This window comes from Dinoponera quadriceps, unplaced genomic scaffold (genome assembly GCF_001313825.1).
Source record: "Dinoponera quadriceps isolate SergipeBrazil2010 unplaced genomic scaffold, ASM131382v1 scaffold46, whole genome shotgun sequence".
Lineage (NCBI taxonomy): Eukaryota > Metazoa > Arthropoda > Insecta > Hymenoptera > Formicidae > Dinoponera > Dinoponera quadriceps.
The window spans coordinates 1,196,360-1,224,219 of NW_014554488.1; the positions used below are offsets into that span (position 1 = coordinate 1,196,360).

Here is a 27,860-nt window from a genome sequence, read left to right on the forward strand (position 1 = left end):
GTATATATATATGTATATGTATATATATATATATATATATATATATATGTATATGTATATATATATGTATATAATATGAGACCGTAGAAATGTCGTTTCCCTTTATTCTTTTTTTACGCTACGTCCGTATATGCTTCTCAGACGTGCCGGAAGTCGCGAGATTCTATCGAAGGATCGTCGGATCGGTGTATATTCCAAACAGCACACGATATCCCATGGACGTTCTGTATATCGTCTTTAGTATATCGGGACGTCCTCAGGACGTCCCTAGGAGATCTGCGCTGTCTGGATATATATTCAATGCACGTGTACGTATGTGTGTGTGTGTGTGTATGTGCGTATGTGTATGTCGAATAGGTACAAAATCGATTCGGTACAAAATCGTCCCTTCGTGTATCACTTTTTTTTCTTTTCGTAATACGGTACAACTGCGTGTCCGCAGACACGGAATCTCGGGTACACGCTTATAAAACAGAATTCCACCGTATTATCAGTAAATTTATCGCTGCGCAGATACGATCTCGGTGGATAAGAGATCCTATGTATGTATGTGTGTGTATGTTGCGTATGTGTGTGTTTACGCCGCGAAAAGAGGACCGGCGCTCGTTTTGTCGCTAATTTAACTTTTTTTTCTTTCCTTTCTTTTCGCAATTCTTACGACTACGAGGAGCGTAGAACACTTAAGAAGAGCGATCGTCGCGATTTCTCCTCCTCTTCTCTCCCCTCCCGTGAGAATTTATAAAATGCGAGAACAAGAGGTCAGACTTTGTACTTTCGTATTGCACTTTGTCGTGTATATATCTCAATGACACGTTGGAGTTCTTAAAGAGTATATATAATAATCCTACGCAGTTCGCGCGCGAGAGAGAAACCTGTTTTTGCTCTACACGTGCGACACACAGTTTTTCGCCGATGAAATAAATAGGAGCGCACAAGTCGAGAAAATAAACTACCGTCTAAGGAATCCTTTCCCCCTTCTCGTTCGAGCTCTTGCACGAGACGACGCATCGTTATTCCGACACGCGCTGTCAGGTAATTTCCACTATCGTACTTTTCCCACCTTCGATAAACCAAATTACCGATAACAATTCTAGACAATAGAGCGTGCCTCTTAGCCAAACGACACGAAAATCCAAAAGACGTCGTCCACAGATGGCGTCTTGAGGATTGGGACGCCCGGAGAGGACAGCTAAATAACGTCTCGAAAAATTGAGGGATTTCTTCTAAAGGGTGTCTAAACGACGCCTTAAAAAATCAGGACGTCTAAAAGGTGTCTAAACGGCGTCTGAAAAATTCGGTACGCCTAAAAGATGCCTAAATCTCGAGAATCTCTCGATCACGCCCGGAGATGTGTTCGCGCGACGTCTCGAAAGATTGAGAGAGAGATGTCTAAAAGATGTCTAAACAGATGCCTCCGGAATCTGGGACGCACCAAGGACGTCTGACGAATTTTTAACGCTTGAACGAGGTCCTCACAACATGTCTCTCTTAGACATACGCGAGCAGAAGACATTTGTGAAGTCTGGGTAGTTCGTAGTACGAAACGTTGCTGGTATGCGGATGGATTACTTTTACAGCGGCCGCGAGTATTAATAGAATGTTCGGAAATTTCGATATCGTTATACGGACTATCGCCGATTACACACAGGTACTATTTCCCTGCTTGCGGGAACCCGCGCTAAAGTTGCCGGAAATATATATATATATATATATATATGACATATAATATGTCGCGGAGCAAAGTTCTCTCCTTTATGCTAAACACGCCTCAACATCTCTCCGCATCGTCCGTTTATTATGTTATCGCATAAACGAAACGATGCTGATTTGCTCTATACGCCTTATCGTCTATTTAATAGTTTATTTTCTGCGGCGTGCGTGTAAGTGGCGTGTGTGTGTGTGTGTGTGTGTGTGTGGATAGATAGATAGAGATAGATGTGTGTGTGTATATGCGTATGCGTGCACGTTATAGATATTGTTCGTATCGCGAGAGTGGTATTGCTCGTTCCCGTTCGCCTTTACGACTTTCGTGTTTTCGTACTAAGTTAAGAATAGAACAACGCCCGCACGCGCGCGCACCCGCGCGACATCGCGGTACGTATGTTACACCCGGTGATAACGGCACCGCTGATAAGACACGCGTCGCTGGGAATTGACGAAAATACGCGAGCAATTTTCGGTCGGTGGCGAGTCGAGACGACGACGACGAGGAATTTCGTAACTAATTCGCCGCCGAACATCACACGCGCGGGACTCGAGAGCGTATAGCGCACACGCATGCACACGTGTAGGTCATATCAGCTAGCACTTACACACACACAAATCATATTTCGAAAGTCAGACTAAACATATGTATATATAACAACGGAGATAATATTTCGCGAAACGCACGATGAAAAAGTCACTTCCGACGTCTGCGCTGCGAAGCGCTTAACATAAGCGAGCATCGGCATCTTGTTTCGACGCACAGTGTCATGATTATACTCGTAAGCGCGACGCAATCTCGAATATCGTACACATCGTCGCGACTTCAAAAGTAATACATTTGCTCCTTTCTGTTTCATCCCGCTTGCAATTAAATCAGGCATCGTATGTACTCTCCATTTTTATTTGCGATATATTTCTTTCATTCGAAATTAAAATACATCTCTCGCTCTCTCACCACACACACACACACACACACACACACACACACTCTCTCTCTCTCTCTCTCTCTCTCTCTCTCTCTCTTTTCCACCCGAGAAATCAAGATACATCCTAAGTCATGGCAGTTACAATGATTCGTCGAAATCGTTTTATTATACAGACTTCAAATGTGTATTCTCAAAAAACCGAGCTGTATGCAATTATAAGTATTATACGAAGTATCTTTATACGTTACGTCCTAGATAACTCTACGATAAACTGCGTTTGTATGTGTGTGTACGTGTTTCTCGCGTGTTTATGAAAAACATAGATTATTACATTCTTTATCTTAGGTGGGATGCTTAGATTATTGTAATATTACAATGTAACGGTATGCGTGTCTTATGTATATTGACCGAATGTTACATAGGGCATTATATATGTGTAATATAATGTCATATATATATGTATTGTATAATGCCCTACGTAATGTATAAATATATATATATTTATATTTATATGTGTATGTGTAATGAAGGTATCTATATTCTATATCGTCGATTATTTCATACATCATCAGGTTCTTCTTTACATTAACAGATTGCTTTGAAAATTCAACATTCGTTTTACAGACACACCATCGTCAGAATTGAGAAAGCCGCGTTGAACTTCTCTCTCTCTCTCTCTCTCTCTCTCTCTCTCTCTCTCTCTCTTTCTATCTCGTGAGCTTGAAAATGTCAAATTTCTCGCTGCATTCTCCCCCTTTTCTCATTATGACGCGATGCAAGAAAATTACTGGCACTGTTGCTATGCTAAAAAACAAAAAGATAAGAACAAGAAGTAAAAAAAAAGAGCAGGAAAGAAAAGATAAACGTACGTAGGTACGACAAGAGATCTTTCGAAGCAGTCTCGACACGTGTATATATGCGTATATATTTTCGCGATACACACAATCGTGTGCATTTAATAAACATGTTTTGCTACACAATGGAAATATAATGCAAGTGTACACAATTTACGTTGTTAATGGCTATTATATGCCTGACAAGCAGATATGAATAGATGCGCGTTGTCCATTATACAATCCCGACGTCAGTCTCTTCGTATCTTGCGCCTTGGCCACACGTAATACAAATATCTCAAGAAAGATTTTTGCAGTCAGTCGGTATAAAAACAAGATTACATCCTTACAAATACACTCGCGTAACGTATAGCGTGCCTCAACTGGAGATTGTACTACACATCCTGTCACTGGGAACTCCTCGCCTCACACGCGTATCTCTCGTGTAAAAATATTCAAGCGACGAAACAAAAGCGCAGCGCAACGGCGGCGGAAAAGAAAATAAAAAAATAAGAAAAGGGAATAAAAGGCATACGTTTCCATCGCGCATCATTATCGATTTGCGTATCGTAAATGAATGACAAGAGTCCGTAATAAAAAGTTACTTCTTGCGTATATGTCTGGTATATATGTATTTTTTTCTGTATCTACATCCTCTTTTACACGTGCATATAATATCTGCTGTTTGTTCATGCTTCAATATATATATATATATATATATATATATATATATATATATATTTATATTTATTTATTTATTTATCTATACTTCGTATGAATATATTAAAAAAAATCTATTTCCCTTTATTGTGGCGTGTGTAGTATAATATATAATTTGATACACAGACAATTCATTATGGAGTATTCTCATGCAGGAAAAATGATCTTGAAGCTTTTCCGTATCGTCAGTCCCAACAATCGACTCAAATTCGCATAAAAATAAAAATCCGCAATAAAAAAAATAATTATATTCAACATATAATTTAACACTCGGTCTCTGCTAAAATTCGAGACATATTCAGAGATTATGGACAGTGCTGATAGGGTCTTCCTTTTTTTTTCTCTCTCTCTCTCTCTTTCTCTTCAATTTTACGCACTCTTTCTTTAGATGATTCTTCGACGTTGACAAATATGAAAGCGCTATCAGCACAGACATATAATTCTCTGCATATATATATTTCTTCCTTTCTCTCTCTCTCTCTCTCTCTCTCTCTCTCTCTCTCTCTCTCTTTCTTTTTCTCACAGTAGGACCATTCATATATTAAATACAACTAAAATGATATGTACCAACAATACTATACAAAATAAATATAAATATATATCTATATGCATATATTAAAGATGTAAGAGTTGCCCAGTTGCGAATCTTTAGTTAAAAGCATTACATATATTAATAACAAAAAAAAAACATCGTAGTCTCAACAAGAATTATATACAGTACGTGTCCACACGTACGTGCCATTTCGCTTTTATCCGCTATGCTGCAAAGAGCACATATATTTTTTTGGAAAAAATTTAATTTTTCGGGGAAAAAGGGGAAAAAAAACAACATGACTATATACGAATGTCGACGATCTGTTCGGATCGTCATTCTCTTATGTCATCAATAAATTAAACAATTTGACGCGGTCACGACATCGCGTTGATAATTCGAAAGGCGAGAACAGTTGAACTCATGTTCCTATCAACGATTATTCGAATTATGGTCCTACTGTATACGTATATATATATATATGGGTATATATATATATATATAATCACCAAGTAATTTTGGCGTGTACGCGATTTCTTTCCCACTTCATTGACGTCGTTAGGCTTAGACCGAGCTTTTTTTCGTCGAATAAAAAAAGCAGATCCCGTTAATATACGCATTGTACAAGATACGTAACGTAACGGCGCGATTCGGAACGCGTATAACGTTCTGGGCGTTACAATTGTAGTACGAGCTGCTGGAACACACCTAGGTATACGCTTTTACAGCGTACCTAGAGAATATAACAATATAGCATCTAGATTTTTGTACTTCAGCATTATTTCGTCATGATAGTGGTAATTAATTATAAACATACATACCTATGATGCCACAGTATATTTACATTATGCGATCATGACTACAAGACATGAATGGAAAGCAATCTCATTCATTCATTCACTCGCTCTCACACACATTACATACACACACTACATTTACTCATTCGCAGCCACACACACACTCTCTCTCTCTCTCTCTCTTCCCTATTCATTTGCTGATTTTCTTTCTTCAGCGCAACGGGGATCAAAATTATGATCGTAAAAATCTTGCTTACATCTCGCGTATATTTAATATACGTGAAATGTATATATATCCGTTTATAATACCCATTAAATGTAATCGTTATTGGCGCGGTATATCCCTTAAAATCTATTCCCCTGTTTCAATATAATACAATCTCTATGTATCACTCTCACTCACTCTCTCTCACACACTCAGATATATATGTACAATATCTATATCGGCCGATTTTCATCGACAAAATCGACTGATACAAGCATACCTGACGTGACTATCCAACTCGTGGCACATCGGTTTACCACGTCTCCCATCGGGAGTATCACCCTTCTTCTAATCCGCTAATGTCACCGACGAGACTGGGAGACTTCGACAGGACAACACACGGTTCGTTCCCGCGACCGTCCAACCTACCCAAATCGACAACCCGAAATTCATTTGCCGAGCGACCCGGGGCGGATCTCTTTCTCGTTATCCGCTACGACGAAATGCAAACAGGAAGTGGACATACCACGCGTAGTTGACAGAAGAGACCGTCGTCTTGGAGCGTGGAAGGCGAGTTATCTACGCTGACAACGGCCGACAACGGTCGGCTTGAATTTCGCGATGGGAGCACGAGGCGCGCGCACGCGAAGACCCTACTTAGCTCGATGTTTTCTTTCTTTTTTTTTTTGAGTTGGACAGCACGTGGACTTATCATAAAAATTCCGAATTAATTGCGATAACGTTTAAAGGCTCGTCGCGTATCACATAAACCTAAACAAGTTTTTCGTTTCGTTTAGAATCGTAATGTCGTTACACGGGGTGAGGCACTCAAGACGACCACCTCGAGGCGTTTGTAAACTGCGCGTCGCACGAGGAATCGTGCGAGAACCAATACGGTTTCCGCGAGCAGTTACCGGAAGTGCAGCGCTCGATCGTCGTCTCCTTATCATCTCGTTTTTGTATTCGCGAATTTTATTACAGCGAAATTTAGTTGAAATTTAGTTTGAAGATTTTTGGCGCATTATCATGCATTTCTGATACATGCTTGTACCCCTCTCCCCAAACGTGACAAACAGTTCACAGTTACGTGCTCTGTTTTTACCGCAGGCGCCATAAACGATAATCACCATCTTTTTAGCATCACTGAATTCTATCTATAGCCCGAACGATAGTCACGTATAACGTGATCTATGTTTTCAATATTAATCCACAGAAATCAGACGATCGTAATAATCAAAGTGTAATTGTGTTGGCGACCAGATAAAGACCCTTATCCCGCGCACGTCACTCGAGTGATATCGTATCTCCAGCCGACGCGACTCTTTCATTAATATCTGGTTAACCGTGAAGTTTAGAACAAATCATGTATAACGCGCCGTTCTACTACGGAATTTTTTATTATTCCCTCATATGCGCAGTGCATAATTTTCCTATTATCCGAATAAAAACTCGCACGATCTCAGGGCATCGTTTAACCTTCCGTTACTCGTAAACATCTGACATATACCATCCTAATGTTCGTCAATTTGTTCTTCGTTATTTTTCCTGTATTTTAGTGTCTGGTTTATTAGCCAAGTGCTAATGAAAGAAAGATTGCTTCAAGAAGCAGAGGAAGATAACGGGAAGATTACTGGCCGGTATTCCTAGTCAGATCTTGTATTTAAGGCCGTGTCTCAAGTTCATCTTCAGATGCTTCGTAGCCAGTGAAAACGAGCCGTGCAGCATCTGAAGGTGAACTCAATACGTCTTAAACATAAGTCTTAAACATAAGATCCGACTATGAGAATACCGGCCTGTGAGATACATAGGGTGAAGCACTTATGGGTGAAGAATATTGCGATTAACGGAGGATTAAACAAGCAGATTGAGAAAGAAAACGATTCAACGAACAACGCGTGAATTCACGAGACGAGCACCGAGCAAGTTGCACACACCTTCGCAACTTTTCACACGACGCGCAAATTTCTGGAGTCGTCGTGAAACGGTCGAATAATCGCGGTCGTTTTAAGTGCCGCGTCCCGTAACATACCTAACGTACTAAATTCAGTGCACGTTTATTCGGCCGACAGAGATGAGCGTAGTACTCGCGGTAGTCGCTGCTAAGGGCGGCGATTGCTGAGCGTTAAATAACTTGCGCGTATCCTAATCACTGTTCCGACTCGTTGTTAGCCGTCAGAACGGCGGGCTCGGACTCCTTAATGTTTGATGGTAAACTCGCGTCGGCCTCCTCACTGCCCTCGGTGCTGTCGGCCGCGGCGCCGGCGCGCGCCGTCGTCGCGTCTTCCTTCGGCTCGTCGGCGTTCTGGAGCAGCTGCTGCTTCTGCTGCAACTGGCCGCGCAGCCTCGATATTTCGCGCGCGTCCGAGCGTCGATGGCGGCGCAGCTGGGCGTTCTCCAGGACGACGCGACGCGCCAGCTCCAGCACGTCCTGCGGCACGTCCAACGCCATCAGCCGTTCCTCGAGGTCCGCCGCCGCGTTGTTGACGTCCGAGTCGGAGTCGCTCTCGGGAGACGAGGTGCCGACCTCGCCCGCGCCCGGCGGAGGCTCGACGTTCACCGTGGACGACGTCACCGCCGCGCTGCTCTCCTCCTCCTCGCCCTCCTTTTCTTCCTTCTTGTCCTTCGCCGCGGTCGGTGGGTCCTTCTGATCGTCCTCCGACATGTAGTACAGGGGGTAGGAACCGCCGACGACGGCGGCAGTGGCGGTCGCTTGATCCGGCGACGTCTTCTCCAACTTGACATTGGCGGACAGTAGCTCCTGCTTCTCGTCCGGACTCGAGGAGCGGTGACCGTGACGGCGCTGGTGCTCGTGATGGTGCCGTCGCTGCTGCTGGTGAACGGCGGCCGACGGCGATATCTGGGCCATCGTGGGCGCCGGTATGGGCGCCAGCGCCACGTTAGGCTGGAAGTGCGGCTCGAAGCGTTCGCACTCCGACAACGGGATGACTCGCTCGGGATGCTGCAGCACCGGCGGCCCTCGGCTGAGGTATGCAGGCACCAACGATGAGCTGAATGGAGGAAGACTCGAGTTAGGGGAGCGCGTTAAAGCAGCCGGCGTAGACGCAAAAAGTCGCTCGCTACTCACTTGTCCCTGTGCTTGCAATTGCCGGTAGCACTCCAAGGGCGAAAGGCGGACGCGCCCCGAGTGGCGAGCTCGAAGACCGCCCAATGCATCTGCAGGTACGGGTCGGCCGCGCTGGCCATTTGGGAGACCGGATGATACATCCCCAGTCCGTTGCCATTGTAGATCCCGGAACACTCGTCCTTCTTCGTGCGTTTCGCCAATTTCTCGTGCTCGTGTCGCAGCTGAAAACAGACGCTCGCGCTCACACGCACGCACACCACTTCCCGGGCGCATTCGCGGCGTCAGGTATTATCTCAAGTCGAGTGCGCCGTCGGGACTCGGAAATATTAGCATGATCTTATCTTAGAGTAAACTCTCTCGCAAACATAAGTGTGTATACCTTCAGTTTTCGCTTGGGGTTTAACGCGAGAGTGCCCTCCTTGAGTTCGCGAAAAAGGATGAGCGACTTGTAGTAGTGCTGTTGATCGCGCGACAGTAACAAGTACGAGCGCCAGTTGGCCGAGTCGAAGCCCCAGTGGCAGGTGCGGTTCTCCAGGGAACGGTGAGCGTGCCTGACGAAGCGCTGGGGCGAGAACGAGTAACCGCACTCCAGACACTCGATGCACACCGAGTCGTCCGTCTCGAACAGGTCCGCGTCGAAGATGCCCTTACACTTGCCGAAGCACTCGTGGTACACTTTGAATTTAACGATAGGTTCCTCGTCGTCCTCACTCTTGCCGCACGCCTTCTTGTCGAGGCCCTCCTGGGTCTGGGCGATCTGCGACGGATCGCAGGGTTCTGTCCGTGAGAGCAAAGCACTAACGAGCCTCTCCGCGTCGGTCTGGGTGATGAGGCCGCAGGATGGTGCGTTGCGCGGCAGGATGCCGGACTGCTTCAGCTCCTCCAGCTGGTCCCTGGTGCATCGCGAGCAGTAGATCTGCAGCTCGTCGCACACCTGGTTGATCTGCTGCAGCGAGAAGTCCTGCAGCACCGTGTTGAGTATCTGCGGCAAACATAACCTCCTCTCGCCGCCCACCTCGAAGCAGGAGATCCTCTCGCCCTCCAGCAGGGTCTCGCTCCTCTCGGAGCAGCTCTGGTCGGGGGCGGTGAGTATCGGCCGTTGGAACTCGTGCTCGCGCTTCTCGCCCTTCGGACGGTCCACCGGGTTCGCCGGGAAGTCCTCGTCCGAGTCGGTCAACGGCTGGCGCGCCTTCACGGCCGTCGTCGGCGAGGTCTCGCGGTCCTTCTCGATCGCGACGTCCTTCGCGCTCGGCTCCGACGGCGGCGAGTCCAAGCCGCAGTTCGCCGCCGGACGGCTGGCGGCCGGTGAGAAGCACGATGTCGCCGACTGTTCTTGCAGCAGGCCCTTACAGTCCATGCCCAGGAGGGCCGAGTTGGGACCCTGCAGGCTCTTCACCGCCGACAGCTGATAGGTCTTCAACACCGTCTTCAACTGCGGACTGTACGACTGACTGGTGGTAGTGGTGTTGCCGGGCAATAGTGTCTCCATTATTCCCGCGTGCGTGCCCTCCGCGAGTGTCCGCCGCGCGCGCGGACGAGTGAGCCGGGGGAAGAGTATCAAAAAGCGTACGGACCACCGCTGGCACCGCTCGACTGCTAAACCGTATGTTCTCTCGCGAACGACCGACCGACGCGAGTCTCGTATATCGCGTTACACGATTCGATATCGTATTATCTTTCAAACTGTCAACCGAGCGAGTTCCTTTATTTATGTCGCGGACACCGAAGTAGCGCAGCGGGGGGATATCCACTAGAACAACAACTGGCACGCTTCGCGATCCCACTTCCACGACACTCGGGCCCAGCATCTTGTCACAGTCTTCTTCGTCTTCATCGTAGCGCGGGCTCCACGTTCCTCGCTCGCGAATCGACGCGCCGAGTCCACAGACATGCCCATCTCTCTCTCTCTCTCTCTCGCCGAGCGGGGTTTCTAACCCGCGCGCTAAGAGACCCTCCTCGCTCGCTCTCTCCCTCGCTCCTCCTCACTGTCTCTCTTCCTCTCTCTCTCTCTCTCCGTCGCACGTTCGCTCGCTCCGCTCCCGTCCAGCACGAGAGACCGAGTTATACACGCTATAACCCGTTCGTCGCGTCCTTCCTTCCTCCCTACGTTCGCCCCTCCCGCCGTTGCTGCATTATTCGCCGCCGAGGAAGACAACGATGCTACTACCAGCGCGAGCCGCGATCCGTCGCGACGCCACTTCCACGTACATGATAAAGCCGTTCGTTGTCTCCTTCTCTCTCTCTCTCCCTCCCCTCTCTGTCTTTCTCTTTGTCCGTGTCCCTCACTCTCCCTCTCTCGCGCTTTCGCGGCAGAGAAGCGCGTTACGCGGAGATCGCACGCAGAAGCGCCGTCCTCCGTTAGCTTCGGACGAGAGAGCCTCCTCCTCGCGAGTTCCCTCCGTCGTGGACTCCCTCCTTCCTCTCTGCTGCTCCTCTTCTTCCCACCACCGCCACCTCCTCCTCCGCCTCCTCCTTCTTCGCCACCTCCTCCTCCTACGGCGGCGACGGCGGTTTTCAACGCGACGTCCTCGTAGCCGCGAATTCGATGCGCGACGAAAGCGACTCGGGTCGCACGGTCACGGATACGGGCCGACGATCCATAGCGGGCTGAGCCGTATATCTGCCTTATCGAACGCAATCGACGACAGCCACGGCGAAATGACACATGTCTCCTTCGACCGCCACTCGTTCGTTTACCTATTTATCGTTCGCAATCATCGCACGACACACACGCGCGCGCTTCTATCTATCATACCTATCTCCTTTCTTCTTCTCTCTATCCGTCACTTCATCACAGCGCACTGTCGCGGACGGTACATGTTATCGTCAACGTGCCCGTCGTCGACGTCTGCCAGCACTACTACGAACGTCGTCCTCGCCGTCCTGCTCGTCGTCGCTCGTGGCGTCGCCGACGATCGGTATCGCGCGCCACCGTTTCGCGCGCGCGCGCGCGCGTCAACCAACAACAACAACAACAACGAGAGAATGTCGTCGGTACGATACGTCCGGCGTATATTATCGCATGCACTGCAGCGCGACCACCACCACGAGCATCGTCAAACGAACGATTTACTCGTCGGCACGTCGCGACGCAATGGCGTATCGATCGCGGCGGCGGTGGCGGCGACAGCGGTGGCGACAGCGGCGGCAGCGGAGCACGTACCGAGCGACGACCGTGGACGGAACGACAGCGGCGGCGGCGACAACAACAACAACAACGAGCAGGAGACACTCGCGGGAGCACGCATATTTTTCACAGCGTCGCGAGAAGAGCCGATGGCGATTCCTGGCGACGTGGAAGCGAATGGACCATCTAGCGCGACGCACGCACGGGGCTGGTGCGAATTTCTCTCTCTCTCTCTCTCTCTCTCACACACACATACACACACTCTCTCTCTCTTTCTCTCCCCCGACGTGTGCACAGACGCTAACGAGACAACGGCAGACCTCCGTGAGATATATACGTACGTTTTCACGCGCGCGCTTCTCCTGGCGCGCCGTGTTCGTGACGACGGCCGTCGTAGATGTTTGTTCTGTCTCTGGTTTCTGTCTGTCTCCGTCCCACTCACGTTCGCGCGCTCTACGCGGTCTTTTTGCACTCGGAGGGCTCTCGCGGAGGGGCGCTCCTTTTTCTCGCTCTTTTGTTCGTTTTCTCTCTTTCTCCTTCCTCTCTCTCTCTCTCTCTCCTCGTAGAAGTGTTATCCGCACAAGTTACGTACACATATACATGCGCGCGCGCGCGCGTACGATCGCGTAAACACGAAACGAGAGTCAGAGATAGACGGTGGAGCCCTTGAAGAGAGGGAGACTGGTTTCGCTCGTGCGCTTTCCGTGTCTCTCTCTCTCTCTCTCTTACACGCTTCGCTGCGTGTGTGTATGTGAGCGCGCGCGCGCTTTTCGCGCGATTACGCCGCGCGCGCGGCCGCGTACACGTGCACGCGCTGCGCTCTTATGTTGGTGCCCAGTCGGCCGTATATACAGGGTACTGAAGAAAAATGACCATACTATTACTACTACTACATAGCACGACACATCTCTCGATGATGTTCTCTGAAAATTTGATCGTCCCTTTTATTTGTAACCTAGGGTGTCTTAACAATTGAGCATACAGAGCGAAGAGAGCTGTTCACGTCGAAGCTACGTAAAATTACAAAAGATATCGAACATTTGCATTATCTATTCACACCTGGACGGGTCATCCCACCGACGGTGGCTCAATGTCCTTCGCTACAAAAACTCTCTCTTGGATTTTTCTTTTTTTTCTTCTTTTCACATCTTACCGTCTCTCCGAGGACTATGCTTAACTTCTCAACACCCTATATGTGCGTGCGTGCGTCGAGCACTGCGCGATGTGCATAATGCGCGCGAAGTGTTCTGCACGCCTGCCTCGGTGTGCGTGCACGCGACGAGACACGCGCGCGCCTTCGCCGTTCGCATATACGCGCTCACGTCCGCTCGGTAGTAAAGAATCACCGTAAACTCCGCATGCCTGTCTCGTTCCCCTCTACGAGCATCGCGGCCGCGGCGGCTGCGACTCCCTTCACTCCCCTTCGGCGACACAACCGGCCACCTACTGCGCACTGCCGCGCCTGTCGCGGACAGTGCCGGATCAAGATGCGACCTAGAGCGCCGGGACTGAATCAAAGAAAAGTGTCCCGTCGCCGCGACACTGCAATCTTTTCAATCGATAGGCTACATTCAGGTCTCGCGGGGAATCTCGGCAACCGCTCGCAACCTTAGCTTCTACGTTTACTTCGCTTTTATAACGATACCGATCGTTCGGGGATTTCGCATTCGTAAGGAAGGCTGGGGAAAAAATATGCTCGGGGCATCGAGATACCTTGACACAATCCTGCTCTCGCGGACTTCTCTCTGTCTCAACTTTACCCGGACCTGACAGGACCGTACGGTACAGGGCAGCGAGGAGAAGCGGTGCTTCTGGTCCAGCGAAGGCGCCCTGATGAAACGCTCGATACGCCTTTATTGCATTATTCCGAGACGAGAGAGAGAGAGAGAGCGGGCTATCACGAGGAAAGTGACTTTTACCTCTTTACAGAGAATACGTGCGAATTTTATTTGCAGGTTCAAAAATCCCTTCTTTTCACGTTCTTGCGACCCCTCGGATTCTCCATTCTCGAGGGAGAGCAGGTGTGTGCGCGCTCGCTCGCTCGTGTACGTACACGCACGCGTGCGTGCGGAGCGGCGAACGAGCGAGCGATGCTCGCGCTTAGCTCTCGGTTACGACGCGCGCGGTCGGCGGCACGCGTCTGTGTGAATCGGACACTGTCGACGCCGCCGGCAGCCGAGCGTCTAGTCATGTGACCTTCCCGTCAAAATAGCCTGCCTACTTCCCCGCGCGCGCGCCCTACGCACACACTCGCGCCGAGCGGCGCGCCGCACACGTACACGCGCGAGACGGGATCGCGGAGGTGCGGCTGCGGTGTGCACGCGTGCTATCGTTGCCATCTTGTGTTCATTGTCAGGGCCGGCGCAAAATATCGTAGTAAAGCTCTAGCCGATGACGATTCGTTCCTCTCGCTCTCCCCTCTTACCCCCCCCCCTCTCCCCGCTTCTGTGGAACTCGAAACTGGACAATCGATCGCTGTAAGTTTCGTGAAAGTACTCCGAGAAGTCGCCTTCGGACTCCGGCGAGAGAATGACGCGAACATGTTGTTATCTGCACAAATGATATCTATTACAAGCTAATAGTTTGGATGTGATGGTACATATATGTACAAAAGATATAACAAATATGAATATTCCTTTATTTTTACTGTTCATCTCGCGGGTTCTTGAAGAATTGTAGAATGACGTAAAGTATTTACAAGAGGAGTAATTATTAAACAATGGACAGTAAGAATATATTTAAGAAAAGTAAGAACGAGTTATAGTCGATTATTCTCTTTATATTCGATTATGATTGGTCAATTTCTTATTCTTATTTCTTATAAATATACACCTACTTTTCACTGTAGACTACGCTTAAGAGCCGACTACAATAACTGTAAAATATGCAATGTGATGTAAACTAATTGACCAACCACAGTCGATTATTGTTAGACTGAGAATCAATTAATTGTCTTACTGCATACTTTACGGCTATTGCAGACGGACTTTTACATATCTAGATGTATTCAGTTGCGAGATCAAAATGAAACTTGCTTATTCGCTTATACTTCTGGTGTAAAATAAAAAATTTGTTTATTATATATATATATATATATATTATACATATTGAAATTTATTTCTGTCCTATTCTATCTCATTTGTCCCTTTTTGTTATCTTGCTGCTTTTTTTCCTCTTCTTCTGCGTCTTCTTGTGTTTCTGTTCTTTCGATTTCGACTTCTTTACCTTTTCCTTATTTTTCTTCTTCTTTTTCGTCACGACTTCATCCTCCGACGATGATGAGGAATCGCTTTCCGTGGAGCTGGACGAGCTGGAGCTGGAACTGGACGACGAACTGGACTCGTCCGAGCTCGAGAGTTCTTCCTCTTCCTCTTCCTCCTCCTCCTCTTCCTTGTTGATTATCACCGGCACAGCGATCGGTTTCGGATGGGACTTGAGATGTTCTCTCAAGTCGTCTGTCAGACCGCCCAGTCCGATGGAGGTAAAGAAGTTGATGGCGAAACGTGTGTTCTTCGGATCATCTCTGGGAAACAGTCCTTCGAACACCTCATGCAACGTCACGTCCTTGACCCGTTGATTCAGCTTGGAAAGACCCATGTTCTCGGAGAGCTCCTGGAACAAGATCTTGATGAATATCCGGCTGGAGCTCGTGGTGTCCTCCTCGTTCAGTTTGATGCACGAGAGAACGCTCCACGATATGGAGTCCGTGAAGAGCAAGTGAGCGAAGAACTTGGACACGTTCCTCAGTTTGTTGGTGTCGAGACGGTGTATCGTGTGATAAGAGTCTTTGAAGATCTGCTCGAACGGCGTGACGTATATCTTGTTGATGGCGCAGAATCGGCCGGCCAACAGCCCGAAGAACTTCTCGTACGTGCGCATCTCCGCGCAGCAGTCCAGGAACATGTGGCATAGCTCGATCTCCTGGCCGGGTTTCAGCTGCATCTTCATCAGCTTGTGCGCGCACTCCTCGAAGTCGAGGGAGGAGTGTATGGTCAGGTATATCGTGCGCCGAAGAGCGGTTAGATTCGTCTCCGTGTTGTCGAGTATCACACCTTCCTTACCCTCGGTTGGCTCGGCGCCGCTGTCCTCGTCCGAACTCGCGTCCTCTCCGTCCTCCTCCTCGCCCTCCGAGTCACTGACGTCCGAGCCAAGGATCTCTTTGCTCAGCTGCTTGTACTTGTCCTCGTTGGCGAGGTATTCCGCGTCAAACTTGAACACGTTCAGTATGTCCTGCGCATCCGTCACCTCGTCCAATGTGATCAGGTGGGTGAACTGGCTCTCCTCCTCCACGAGATCCAGTTCCTCCGGCACGGCCTCGTGATCCTTGAACCCGTCCTTCCTGATTTGGAACATGACTTCGATCATGTACTGGACGCGCTTGTCCAGCTGTCCCTCGTGCAGTATGTTCCTCAGCATCTCGAAGATGGCCTCGATGCCTTTGCGAGATACCTCAGTCAGTTTCATGCCGCACTCCTTCAAGAACGCTATGGCTACTTCGACGGAGTCGTCCGTCGGCGTTTCCACCAGCAAAGTCAGGATCTCCAGTGCAAGGATTTCATGCGCCACACGTTGATTGACCAGGTGCGCTATGAACGTGCCCGAGGATATACACAGTGGCTTGTCGTTCCTCCGAAAACCTCGCTTGAATTGCAACACCAGACGCTTCAGCACCAGCTCCCCTATGTTGGGGAACTTGGAATTGATTATTGCTGTTAGCGCTGCGTAGACTGGTGTGAAGGTGGGTGAGGCTGCCTGTGCCTGAATGATGCTGCGGGCCAATAAGCCTCTGCCACGAATGATGTTCTCTTGCAACAACTCCCTCGTTATGATTCCTATGTTGCTGGTGTTGATTTTATTGATGAAGCCATGGATGGACTTCTTCAGTGCTTCCCACGCGATACGCTGATAAGCGGCTCCCGACTTGTCGGTGATCTCCGCCTGGAGCATACGCAGCTTGGCAGGCGGTATATACGCGCCTCCTGTCTTGGACGTCAGGAGATCCACCGTTCGCTTCTGCCTGCTTTCCTCCGGATTCTCCTGCGGCTCCCCGTAATACCTACTCCCGATCTCTTCCTTCTCCTTCTCCTCGGAATTCCGTTTCCCGTGCCTCTCATCGTCACTGTACGCGGGATCCCGGTGGTCGTCGTTGTACCTGCGATTCTCCTTGTGATCGTCACCGTACCGGCGATCTTTGCGATCGTCGCGTCTGGAATTTCGATGACTGTCCTCGTCGCGTCGGGAAGCCCGGTGATCATCGTCGCGTCTGGAACTCCTGTGCTCGTCGTTACGTCTGGAACTTTTGTAACCGTCGTGCCTCCGGTGATCACCGTTGCGCTTGGACTCCCTGCTCCGTTCGCCGCTGCGCTCGCGATCCTTCCTCTTGTGATGCCGTTCTTCGTCCTCATCTCTCTTCGAATGTGATCTTTTCATCTTGTTTTCGTATAATCTCACTCAAACACGACGATCGTAGCACCGATTATCGCTGCCTCGTGTCTATTCGCATTTATATACAAAGGTTCGCGACGCGACGCACTCGCAAACGCCATGCTGGTCTAGCGGCAAGTTTGCAAACTAAGGAGTTTTGTGGAATTTCTGTAGCATCGACCGTACGAGAGCTTGGGTGATCCATTTGGTGGCGTACGAGCGCATGACTGGAATATGTTCTATGTTGAAATTGAATTCGATGGAGATCTCTCGTATCCCGCGAGAGATAACCTCTGAAAGCCCGAAAAGGTCTGTGTGATTGCTAAATAAACCGAGCAATATAATATAACAGAATATTAGAAAATGGCTGTGTTCTCGAGTATTTTCTCTCGCAGCGGTTACAGCGGACTGCAAGCAGCGAAAATATTGCGTATGTTATTTTAATATTGTTACACGATTAGGTTATACGTGTGTGTACCGGAACATAACTATTGATTATTTATAGTTAATATTACTAATTAATAAGTTGTCATTTATATATGTAATTTAAAGTTATTAATCATTCAAGGAAATATCGTTTTCAGACAATGCGGTCAGAAAGAGTACCTTGGTAACTGACGCAAATCCAGTGGATAAATCATTTAACAGCAAGACAGCAGAGCAGAGTTTTAAGCAAGACAAAGTTATTCCGTCGAGATATCGATTCACTTACCCGGAATTCTTACCAGATCCTAATCCAAAATTTCGCAATTCACTTAGAGAAAAATTGGAACGCATAGATATGTTGGCAAGACGGGCACACATAGATATACCAGAGTTTTATGTCGGTTCAATACTAGCTGTAACTTACTCAGAGCGACACGCTCCTGGAAAGATCAACAAATTTGTTGGAATATGCATCGAGAGACATGGTGGTGGATTGAGAGCTAAATTTCAGTTGAGGAATGTAGTTGATTCTCAAGGCCTGGAGGTGCTCTTTGAATTATATGACCCTGCTATACAGAAGATAGAATGTCTCAGGTGAGTACAAGTGGTCTTCTTAAATTTACACATTTAAAATACTCCAAGGTCTTATATTGATGTTACTATTTGTGAAATATTTAGACTTGAAAAAAGGTTGGATTCACATTTACGGTATCTTCGAGATGCACCACAAGAATACAGTACATTTCCCTTTGATATGGAACAAGAACATTTGCCAGAAGGAGCACCAGTTCCTGTAAATGAAATTAAAATAAAGCTGAATCCGTATCCGTGGTTAGAGAAATGGGAAATTCAACACTTAAAAGGTGCAGAATTGCAACTCAACGAAAGACGCAGGAAAAGGCAGGAAAAATCTAAGAAGCCTTGGGAAAAATATGACCTGATGAAAACATATAGGTAAGAAAACATACCGAAGATATAGCACATATATTTGTTTCTATATGCAACTTGCGCTAATTTGTTATCTTTCCAGGTCGACTATACCCGAGGAAGAACAAAATAAGATATTCAATGAAGTATATACAAAATTACATGAGCTGGAGATTACTAGACGTAGACAGAAACACAAACGAATTTTCATACGTCCGAAGAAAACTGTTTAAATTGACGATTATCTACTGAAATTCTTTATCCGCATAAGTCATAAAAAGAAAATAAAAAAATATATGTAACTTTTTCCTGTACAATATGTTTAATTACTCTTCTAATATGATACAATTGTAATTATTACGCAAAAGAAAGCATTTCGTAATTAAGCCAATAATTTTCTAACTAAACCAAATGTAGACAAAACAGTTACAGCTGATTTGACTTATTTGTTTTATTATCCGCATTAAATAGTAGTAATCTATACTTATGTATTATTTGCAACTTCAGATCAATAAAAATTTCTTTTTATTGGGAAGTGAAAAATATACAATAGAAATTGGAAAACTTGTTTAACCCTATATTTTTATATCATATCATTGTTTTATCCCCGACAGAGTCAGTTAATTCGTTAACCAAATACAAGAGATCAATGTAATACGTGAAATTAACTCGTAAGTAATGCTACATTAATTTCTTTAACCATTTTAATACGATACAACATTTTGATGAGTTGTTCCTTCGCGAGCGGTGATGTCGAATACCACACTGGACTGTCCGGCACACAACTGCGTTCTGGCAATAAGTAGAAGACATCGTTGCGGGTTTTAACGCTTTCAGGACTGAAATATTTCGAATGCAAAATCTTAGTGATATTATCGTACCGAAGTTGAGATAATATGACTTGAGTTGAAGATTTTTCATATTAAATAATAAAGACGGTAAAAGATCTTTAGATGATACAATTGATGTATAAAAAGGTGCGTATATACATGTATATGTGAGAGAACCTGAATCAGGTACTAATGCGTAAGCACTTTTTCGTGATTTTATTTAGGCAATCCGTCAACTTACCAATAATATAATTCAAAATTCAACGTTCGTAAATATATTTCAAATGTTTCGTATCACTTCAGGCCTTCTTTTCAATATAGCGGTAATTAATCTCAGCATTTAATTATTCTCAATATGCGTACGTACCATTTTGATAAATAGAATTCGTACAGTTTGACAGGACATCTCAATGGATCCTCTTCATTTTCCTGCTGCTCATACACCTTCTTTTTCCTCGAGTTGTTTTCTTTAAAAATAAAGTCTATAAGTGATAACACAATGTGAATCGTATTACTGATAACATAATTCTCATAAAGTGTAATTGGTAAATCGGGAAGTACCGAGGGCCGATTGTGGTGGATAAAATCTTAGGAGAACATTCCTCGGCGCTTTTCCCGTTACTGCTGTACTAGCCTGAGCTGCTGGATTGCGTTTCCAATGTTTCATAATGTGCGAAAACGAAAGTTGCATGTGTTCTTCCACTGTCTAGAAGGATGTCGATATACATGCGTTCAAAGGCTGTTTGCCAATAACATATTGTGATAATGAATTATACGATATTTATTTATTCGGTCAACTCACCACAAGATTGAAATGTTTCGTGTTGAAAAACATAAGTGTACTTAACAAAACGTGCGGGGAATGGGCACCTAATTGTTTACACTCCCACAAGTGTTCTTCCTCCACTCTGGTTACAATATATTCTGTAAAATGAACGATACGATGATTCGGGAAAACAATACGAAGGTAATACGATGTACTTACGTGCTTCGTGGTAAATCATGGAAAACTTTTTCGCGATTTCGTTTAGACAGTCTGTAAATTTCTCATAATACGAATCCGTGAATATGTTATCAATCCTATTATTTTCGAACAAATACTGTTGTATCCCTAAAGAGATTTATAAAAACTTTATAAAAGGTACTGGTTTGAGTGATATATTTACAACGAACAACGTATTTATCATTGAATGTCACATTATCATAGAAATTGACTCACCTAGACAAAGATAATATATTGTATCGGGAGCGTACTCCGCGCCGTTCGGTTTTTTTACTTCCTTTACGAAGAGACACAAAGAATAATTCAATTCGTCTGCGGTAAGTTGCAAAAGGTCCGTCTTGAATAACTTAATTTTTCTCATTGGTGTAATTTGTTTTTCTAACTCGGCATTTTTCGCTATAACCTGTGAGCAAGTTTGTTTAAATAAACGATCTATTTGCGTTGCATACAATTATACACATAGGTGAAAACAATGTTACATACCCATTGCCTCCATGCGTTTACACCGAATGTATATTTCAATGTCATGTTAGCGTCGGGCTTTTCCAATGGCTCCATGATACGTGGTTGCGGAGGTGGTTGTGGCTCCGGTGGTGGCATTAATGGTATGTCATTTGTACCAGATACTCGTCTGGCTCGTTTAGTCGACGTCGATCGCGGTTTATATGGCACCATACGTTTCCTTCCTCTGGAAGCAGTGATTAACCGTTCCGATTGTACTGAAAAAAAAAAAAAATATATATATATATATAACTTATTAAGAACAATTTTGTGTGTGTGTGTGTGTGTGTGTGTGTGTGTGTGTGTGTGTGTGATTTTCTCTCTTTCTCTCTTTCTTCTCAGTTCTCCACAGAATATTAAAAAAAAAAAAAATACGAGACATTTGCTTTTTGGTTTTAGTTTTTTTTTACTTTTTAGCGTCCGCCGTACGGGACGACAGTCGCAAAACGGTCGCTGCGGTGCGTCGTAAAATGAAATAAACTGATTTTTGATGCACTGAACATGTAGTTTATACGTCCGATGTGTGACGCGATATTCATTTGTTTCTATCGATGCTAAGCAATATATTCATAAATACATCATTTCAGTATGAAAATAAATGAGTCAAATTTACTAGGCGTATATACGCCCTTTGTAAATGAGCGTCAACTTTCTCAGGCCAGTAAATTCGGTTCAACAATTATTTTCTTATAAGTATACGTGTGAATACTATATTACGTTATATTTATATTATCTGTATATACACTTTTCGTATCTAAAAGTTTAAAGTGACCAGAAGCTAATCAATATGTATGTATACATTTTATTATTTATGCGACAGCTTGGCGCCGCATACAGCGATCGTCTTGCTTCTGAGCGGCTCGCGCGCAGTCTCTCTTTCTCGTCTCTAAGGGGATTAAACAATACATATTTAACATAGTTATATTATCTTACCATCGTTATCTATAGTAGCTACTGATTGCGACGGTGGTTGCGTAGCTGTGATCGTGTTTGGCGTGAGGGCGGCCTCTAAATCAACCGCAGGCTCATCTAATTCTCCCGTGGCCATTTTTAATGCCATTTGCAACATATCGTCGCCGAACGTGTTACTGGAATCAACCGCCTCCGGGCTGAAACCAGCACTATGTAAATTGTCTTGATCAGCTGTGTCAGCATCCCTAGACAAAAATGTGTGCTTTTGGTGCGTGAGATGAAAAGAACACAAGTTGAGATTATTGTTGCAGTGCGCGCGTTGCGACGGGGAACTTGACCGATTTATTTCTGGATTCAAGCAAACTGCGCAAACACATCGATTTTGTATTACCTGTCATCCACCGAATCCGAATCGCTGTCATTGGCCTTCTTCTCAGTAGCTACCATCTCCGCCATCATGAGGAGCTCAGCTTCGTACGGATCGGACGGTATCTTTTCTTGTATTCTCTTTATATCCTTCATGATTCCCTTAGCACTGTTCCTCGTGGTAGGTATGAAGAGTGGAATGGGAATGGGCAGTGGGAAAGGCATCGGAACTGGGAAGGGCATGCTGTACATGTGTACGGGAAACGGAACGTAGATCGGCACCGGTATGGGTATGACGACTTGTTGAGCGTTTTTCGTTTGCGTCCATTTGGTGCAAGGATGAGGACGTACCGAGACCCCTTTCGTGTGTGTGACAGGCTTGCACTGAGTCGTCTTGTTGTGCACCTTTACCGGACTGGGAGGTCTGGCGATGATTTGCTGCTTGTAGATGACCGGCGCCGTTTGATTCGGCATACCGCTCGTGGGCATGACTATACTGTTTTGCTGAGAACTGGGACTGGTCTGACCGTTTCCCATCGCCGCCAAACTCGTCACCGATGAGATTACCGGCATGGTTTTCTTCTGCATTTCGCTCGGCTTCGAAACGGATTGGCACGTGATCTTCTGCGGTATCGTCCTCTTCGGCACGCCCGTAGGCACGGGATCGTCGCCGGACGGTATGGTTATCGGGGATTTTGTATACTGAGCTTGGAAGTTCATTACGCAATTGTACGAACAAAAATTACGTATCGTCGCGTCTGACATGGTGAGGTGATAGTGCGCCAGAGAATATTCCTTGCAATAGTCACAGTTGATCCGTTTCGCGGACACTGCATTAATGGAGACCTCAAGGACGATAAAAAAATTTGTTATTTACGTTTTATTGTTTATCATCAAGCGTAATGGATATTCATACCTGATACAATGTTAAGCAATTCAAGCTGCACATCATCAAAAGCTGTCCCGTCTTCAGTTCCTTCTTGATCATATCGAAGTTGTACTTCTTTACTTTACACCAGTTACACGGAACTATCTTTCTGTTTGCTATAATAAATATATTTAAGCACGTCTTGTTGCAAAATGTGTGCGGCTCATTTTCGTAATATACGACGAAATTCTGCTTGTTCGGTAATTCGAAAAATTTCTTGCAAGTGGAACACTGCTCGGGTTTGACCTGTTTTACAAATTTAAATGCGGCGAAACAGGGCTCGCTGCATATAGCTACTGGCGAGCTATTATATATTTGGACCTCACAATGTACAATTTTTTTCTGTAAAAAAAAGAAAAAAATAGATTTTTGTTATACTTAATAACAATTTATGATATATATTTGGAAAAAGTATTAGACAATGCAAGGGAGAGAATGGCCATACCTCCTGACAAACACTGCATGGTTTCTTCGTCGTAGCCGGGGGTTCTGCGGAATTCAATTTCGAATATTTTTCCATACAGTCCTGAGTACAGAAATCTTTAAATTGCCCTTTCTCGCCGACCGGCGCGAGGAAACCGTCTGTGCTGAGGCTTATGTCCTTCTGACAGTAACTGCACACCTTCAGTCCCTTTTTAAATTCTTCTAAGCACGTTGAGCAACAGAACTGCCTTACGTCGCATCCAAATCTCACACAGTATTTACCTAAACTCACGTGTTGTACCGAACCATTGCAATTCTTACAGTAACTTCCGTATTTCCTTTGGAATTTCCCCAGACACTCCTCATTACAGAATTCCATGGTTTCCCAGGAAAGATTTCGCTCATCATTCAATTCTATAGTTGAGAAACAAGTCGAGCAACGTTTCTCTCGTTTAGACGACCCGTCATCAAGATGACTCCCACTTGGTATATCTAACGACTTATTATTGGCTGCCTTGAACAACGCTTTGCACGTTTTCGAGCATACATTGTATCTTTCCGAACCTACCTTCACTCGAATTATACACATTCTTTCCTCATTACACTGTTTACATCTCTCTTTGTAAGTAATCTCCTCTACTTCCTCCGAGCTCTTCAATTCGTCTTCGACATTAATAACATCCGTTGCTTTGGCTACTACGTTCTCTGCTGTCTCTGTATCTCTATTTTCAATGGTGGCTGCACTTTCCGTACTGCTGCTTGTATTGTCCGCATCCACTGATTTAATTTCATCTTGCGTAGTATCTTTAACAACATCAGAATCAGGCTTATTGCTCTGTGCCATTTCGTCCTTTTTAGAATCCTGTACAAGTGTAGATTCATTCCGCTCACTTTCCGTTACTTTCACCGACTTATTTGGTATTATAACTTTCATACTATCTGGAATAATACACAGTTCGTCATCTTGTCCTGGTAATACATCAGTTTGCTCTACGTCTGTTTCCATTGATGTAATCTCTTCGATATTCTTCTTTACTTGTTTATCTCGATCATCGGTTGATTTAATAGGTAATGCATTCCTCACATCTGTTTTGGATGCATCATTATTCGTTAGATCAGTTTCTAACGGTGTGTTTACAAGAGAATCAATAGTACTTTGTATATTGGTTGGTGCTTCAACAGTATTGTCCATAACTTTGTTGACAGTAGTATCCTTTGGGTCATTTGATGTATAACTAATGCCAAGCTTCTCATTACAATTGTCATTTTTGGCATTCACCACATCCTGTAAATTATTATCCTGTTCATATATGTTTTTAAAGCTAACTTCACCATCAGCAAGATTGTCAGCCTCTATTTGTTCCACATTTTCAGAAACAAGATTATCACCACCAAATGGATCTTCTGCATCTATAGATTGATTTTCGATTTGGGTGTCATCCTGTTTATCATGAGAAATTTGTACAAATTCTGTATTTTCAGGTTCCATATTCTTTTCAGATAAAGAGCAGTCTTTGTCAGGATTCTCTAAATTACTATCAGAATCAGATTCCAACTTTTTGGAAGAATCAAGCTCTTTCTGAGATATTTGTATGTCATCTGCATTAACACTGCATTCCTCTGGAATATCACAATTTTTATCTTTTTCTTGAGAAGATACTTCCAGTTGGCTTGCAGCATTATTATTGGAAGACTTGAAGCCATCATTTGCTGTATTATCTGCATCTTCATTTGAAACCTCAATATTTGACAAATGTTCTATGTCACATGCTTCTGTTAAATTTGATATATTTGATATTAACTCTGTTGTTTCTTTATCCGCATCAATTGATGTACTTTCCTTACATGAACTTTTAATTACATTACTTTCTTGAGATGTTACAATTCCAATATTTTCCTCACAAGGTGGTTTTTCAATATCAGTATTATTTTCTGCTATTGTAGTTTCTAAACAAGTTGAATGATCGTTTGTTTCCATACTTGTCATAGTTTCTAAACATATTGTATGGTCATTTGTTTCCATATTTGTAATAGTTTCTAAACATGGTGAATTATCATTTGTCTCTATATTTGTTGTGGTTTCTAAACATGTTGCATGATTATCTGTTTCCACATCTGTTGTGGTTTCAAGACATGTTACATGATCATTTGTTTCTATATTTGTCAAGGTTTCTAAACATATTGTATGATCATTTGCCTCCATATTTATTGTGGTTTCTGAACATGTTGCTTGTTCATTTGTCTCCGTACTTAATGGAATAAAATCTTTCTCAGAAGTTATTGAGATTGTTTTTTCCTGTGCTATACATAATTCATCACATATTTCTTCCGTGCTATCTTTATCAGGCTGTGATTCGTTGGGTTTTAGACTTTCTTCTAAAACTTTTTCGATAGAGCTTTCATTATTATCCTTGTTTTCAGAGTTATTCACAATTTCTTGTTGAGACATGTCAACTTTATCTAATGGTACTAGACTATCCTCAGGTTCCATTATTACTTATACTTATATAATTCTTATTTTTATTTCTTGTGTGTATCTAGAAATGTAATGTGATAAATTTTAATAAAAAAGTAACATTTAACTTTTAGTTTATATATATATATATTTTGGTTATATTTATAATAAAAGTTTAACCCTTTGCACTTGAGGGCTCCGGAGCGGAGGCATTTAAAATTTGTCTTCAAACTCGAGGGCTCTGCTATGGAGACAATGCAAATAACTTTCAGTTCATAACATAAGGACAAAGACAAATCGTAAAAACTATTGTGTATAGGATATTCCGCTCTTGCTATTTGCATTTAAGTTTGAAAAGTTTGAAGACAAATTTTAAATGGCTCCGCTCTGGAGCCCTCGAGTGCAAAGAGTTAAAAATCCAATGAGCTACAAAATCCAGGACCAATATTAAATTGCATTAACTACGAAAAACAAAGATTTTAATATGAAAATATTCAAAATAATTTATTCACACTCTAATCTCTTTTTAAAAACATGAAAATTACATCTATAATTAAGTGCAGTAAGCGAATTGAACATTTTAGGCAATATTTTATTTACAATGGAAATGAAGGATACGTTAAAAAATACAAGAAAACTACGTTAAATTGAGCAGCATATATGGCAGCGATATGTATACGCGAATTGACATTAACAGATTCGTGTATGAAGAATATCAAGGTTATGACAAGCCTCATAAAAATCGCCATGTTCCCTCCACCTACCTGCTGTTCCGGTCGTCGAGACGTTGAGCTAAACTTTAATGAGACTAAGCACCAAAGATAGACTGTGCGTTGAGTAACCCGGCATCCATAATTACAGCATGTAAATGTAATGAAAACACAAACGTATGCCTATCCCTCTTCAGAGGTAGCGGCAGATGCGACGTTGTTGATTATCCCACCAAAAAGCGCTCACAGGGATGGCCGCGAGAATGCGTGAAAAAGAAAAGGAGCGTGACTACCGAAATTTGGATACACAGAAACACAGTTCTTATCACAAGTAACAGTTCATTTTCAGATATTCATTCGGAAATAACGTGAGTGGACGTGTAAACAGCCTCGAAATGCCGACGTTTGTGGGCGGTAAACCGCTTTAACAAGGAGTATCCATTAGTAGCAAATTTGATCGCCTGCATTGCTTATGCAGGATTCACACTGCGTACGACGTACATAACAATTCTATGTCCAATGGAAGATTTCACATTTTAGGGTTTCTAGCTAGCAACAGCATTTGCCTCCAAAAAACATTCTCCTATTTGCTATCGTTGTACAATGATAGATAAAAAGGTCGTTACATTTTTCTTATGAGTTTCGCAACACATTTCGTCATATCCAATAAGAAAACGTATCTCACGAGACAACTAAGAAACAAATTCTCCTATTGGACACGGCATGCGTTCTGAAACTTATCTAAAATGGTATAACAACCTTTCTGTCCACCATTGTACAGTCGTGGACAATAAGGATGTCCGGTCGTTTCAGTGTGAGTTTTGGAACATAGGCACGTATTTTGAATTCTCTTTTATCGATAAAAGTGCCTTAAATGTGGCTTCTCAGCCAATCAGATAGTTCCTAAGCCACTTTTATGCCCGTTAAGCCGGTATCGGACTACGGATTGGAAATCGAATTGAATTTGGTCAATCGGTGCAAAGTTAATTAAACTCAAAATGAAACTTTGTGAACTTTGCATTG

General features: G+C 44.5%; 4 protein-coding genes and 1 long non-coding RNA gene across 6 annotated transcripts; 2 read left to right on the forward strand and 3 right to left on the reverse strand.

Annotated features, from left to right (window-relative positions):
* Window positions 1-43: 43 nt before the first annotated feature.
* On the forward strand, window positions 44-3,177 carry LOC106750823. The gene is made up of 2 exons (XR_001374985.1): window positions 44-1,032; window positions 1,095-3,177. It is a non-coding gene; the product is annotated as an uncharacterized LOC106750823 (long non-coding RNA).
* A 1,034-nt stretch (window positions 3,178-4,211) lies between these two features.
* LOC106750796 (ski oncogene) lies at window positions 4,212-11,239 on the reverse strand. Its single transcript, XM_014631382.1, has 3 exons — window positions 9,185-11,239; window positions 8,806-9,026; window positions 4,212-8,728 (listed from the first exon to the last, which is right to left on the reverse strand). The coding sequence occupies exons 1-3, from the start codon at window positions 10,292-10,294 to the stop codon at window positions 7,867-7,869; spliced, it is 2,193 nt and encodes a 730-aa protein (XP_014486868.1). The 5' UTR covers window positions 10,295-11,239; the 3' UTR covers window positions 4,212-7,866.
* A 3,662-nt stretch (window positions 11,240-14,901) lies between these two features.
* LOC106750789 (pre-mRNA-splicing factor CWC22 homolog) lies at window positions 14,902-17,481 on the reverse strand. Its single transcript, XM_014631369.1, has one exon. It carries the CDS (start codon window positions 17,360-17,362, stop codon window positions 15,068-15,070), a length of 2,295 nt encoding a protein of 764 aa, XP_014486855.1. The 5' UTR covers window positions 17,363-17,481; the 3' UTR covers window positions 14,902-15,067.
* An 88-nt stretch (window positions 17,482-17,569) lies between these two features.
* On the forward strand, window positions 17,570-19,254 carry LOC106750818 (39S ribosomal protein L19, mitochondrial). Its single transcript, XM_014631419.1, has 4 exons — window positions 17,570-17,786; window positions 17,941-18,376; window positions 18,461-18,736; window positions 18,813-19,254. Exons 1-4 carry the CDS (start codon window positions 17,720-17,722, stop codon window positions 18,940-18,942), a joined length of 909 nt encoding a protein of 302 aa, XP_014486905.1. The 5' UTR covers window positions 17,570-17,719; the 3' UTR covers window positions 18,943-19,254.
* A 17-nt stretch (window positions 19,255-19,271) lies between these two features.
* LOC106750779 (zinc finger MYM-type protein 3) lies at window positions 19,272-27,758 on the reverse strand. Of its 2 annotated transcripts, none has more exons than XM_014631357.1 (12): window positions 26,892-27,758; window positions 23,695-26,209; window positions 23,238-23,591; window positions 22,347-23,167; window positions 21,977-22,152; window positions 21,026-21,261; window positions 20,759-20,945; window positions 20,525-20,650; window positions 20,342-20,463; window positions 20,101-20,245; window positions 19,907-20,006; window positions 19,272-19,548 (listed from the first exon to the last, which is right to left on the reverse strand). In XM_014631357.1, the coding sequence occupies exons 2-12, from the start codon at window positions 26,161-26,163 to the stop codon at window positions 19,374-19,376; spliced, it is 4,911 nt and encodes a 1,636-aa protein (XP_014486843.1). In that variant the 5' UTR covers window positions 26,164-26,209; window positions 26,892-27,758; the 3' UTR covers window positions 19,272-19,373. The 2 variants fall into 2 exon arrangements, with proteins under 2 accessions (XP_014486843.1, XP_014486834.1); XM_014631348.1 differs by having other exon boundaries at window positions 21,977-22,200; window positions 26,892-27,757.
* Between the last annotated feature and the right edge of the window lie 102 nt (window positions 27,759-27,860).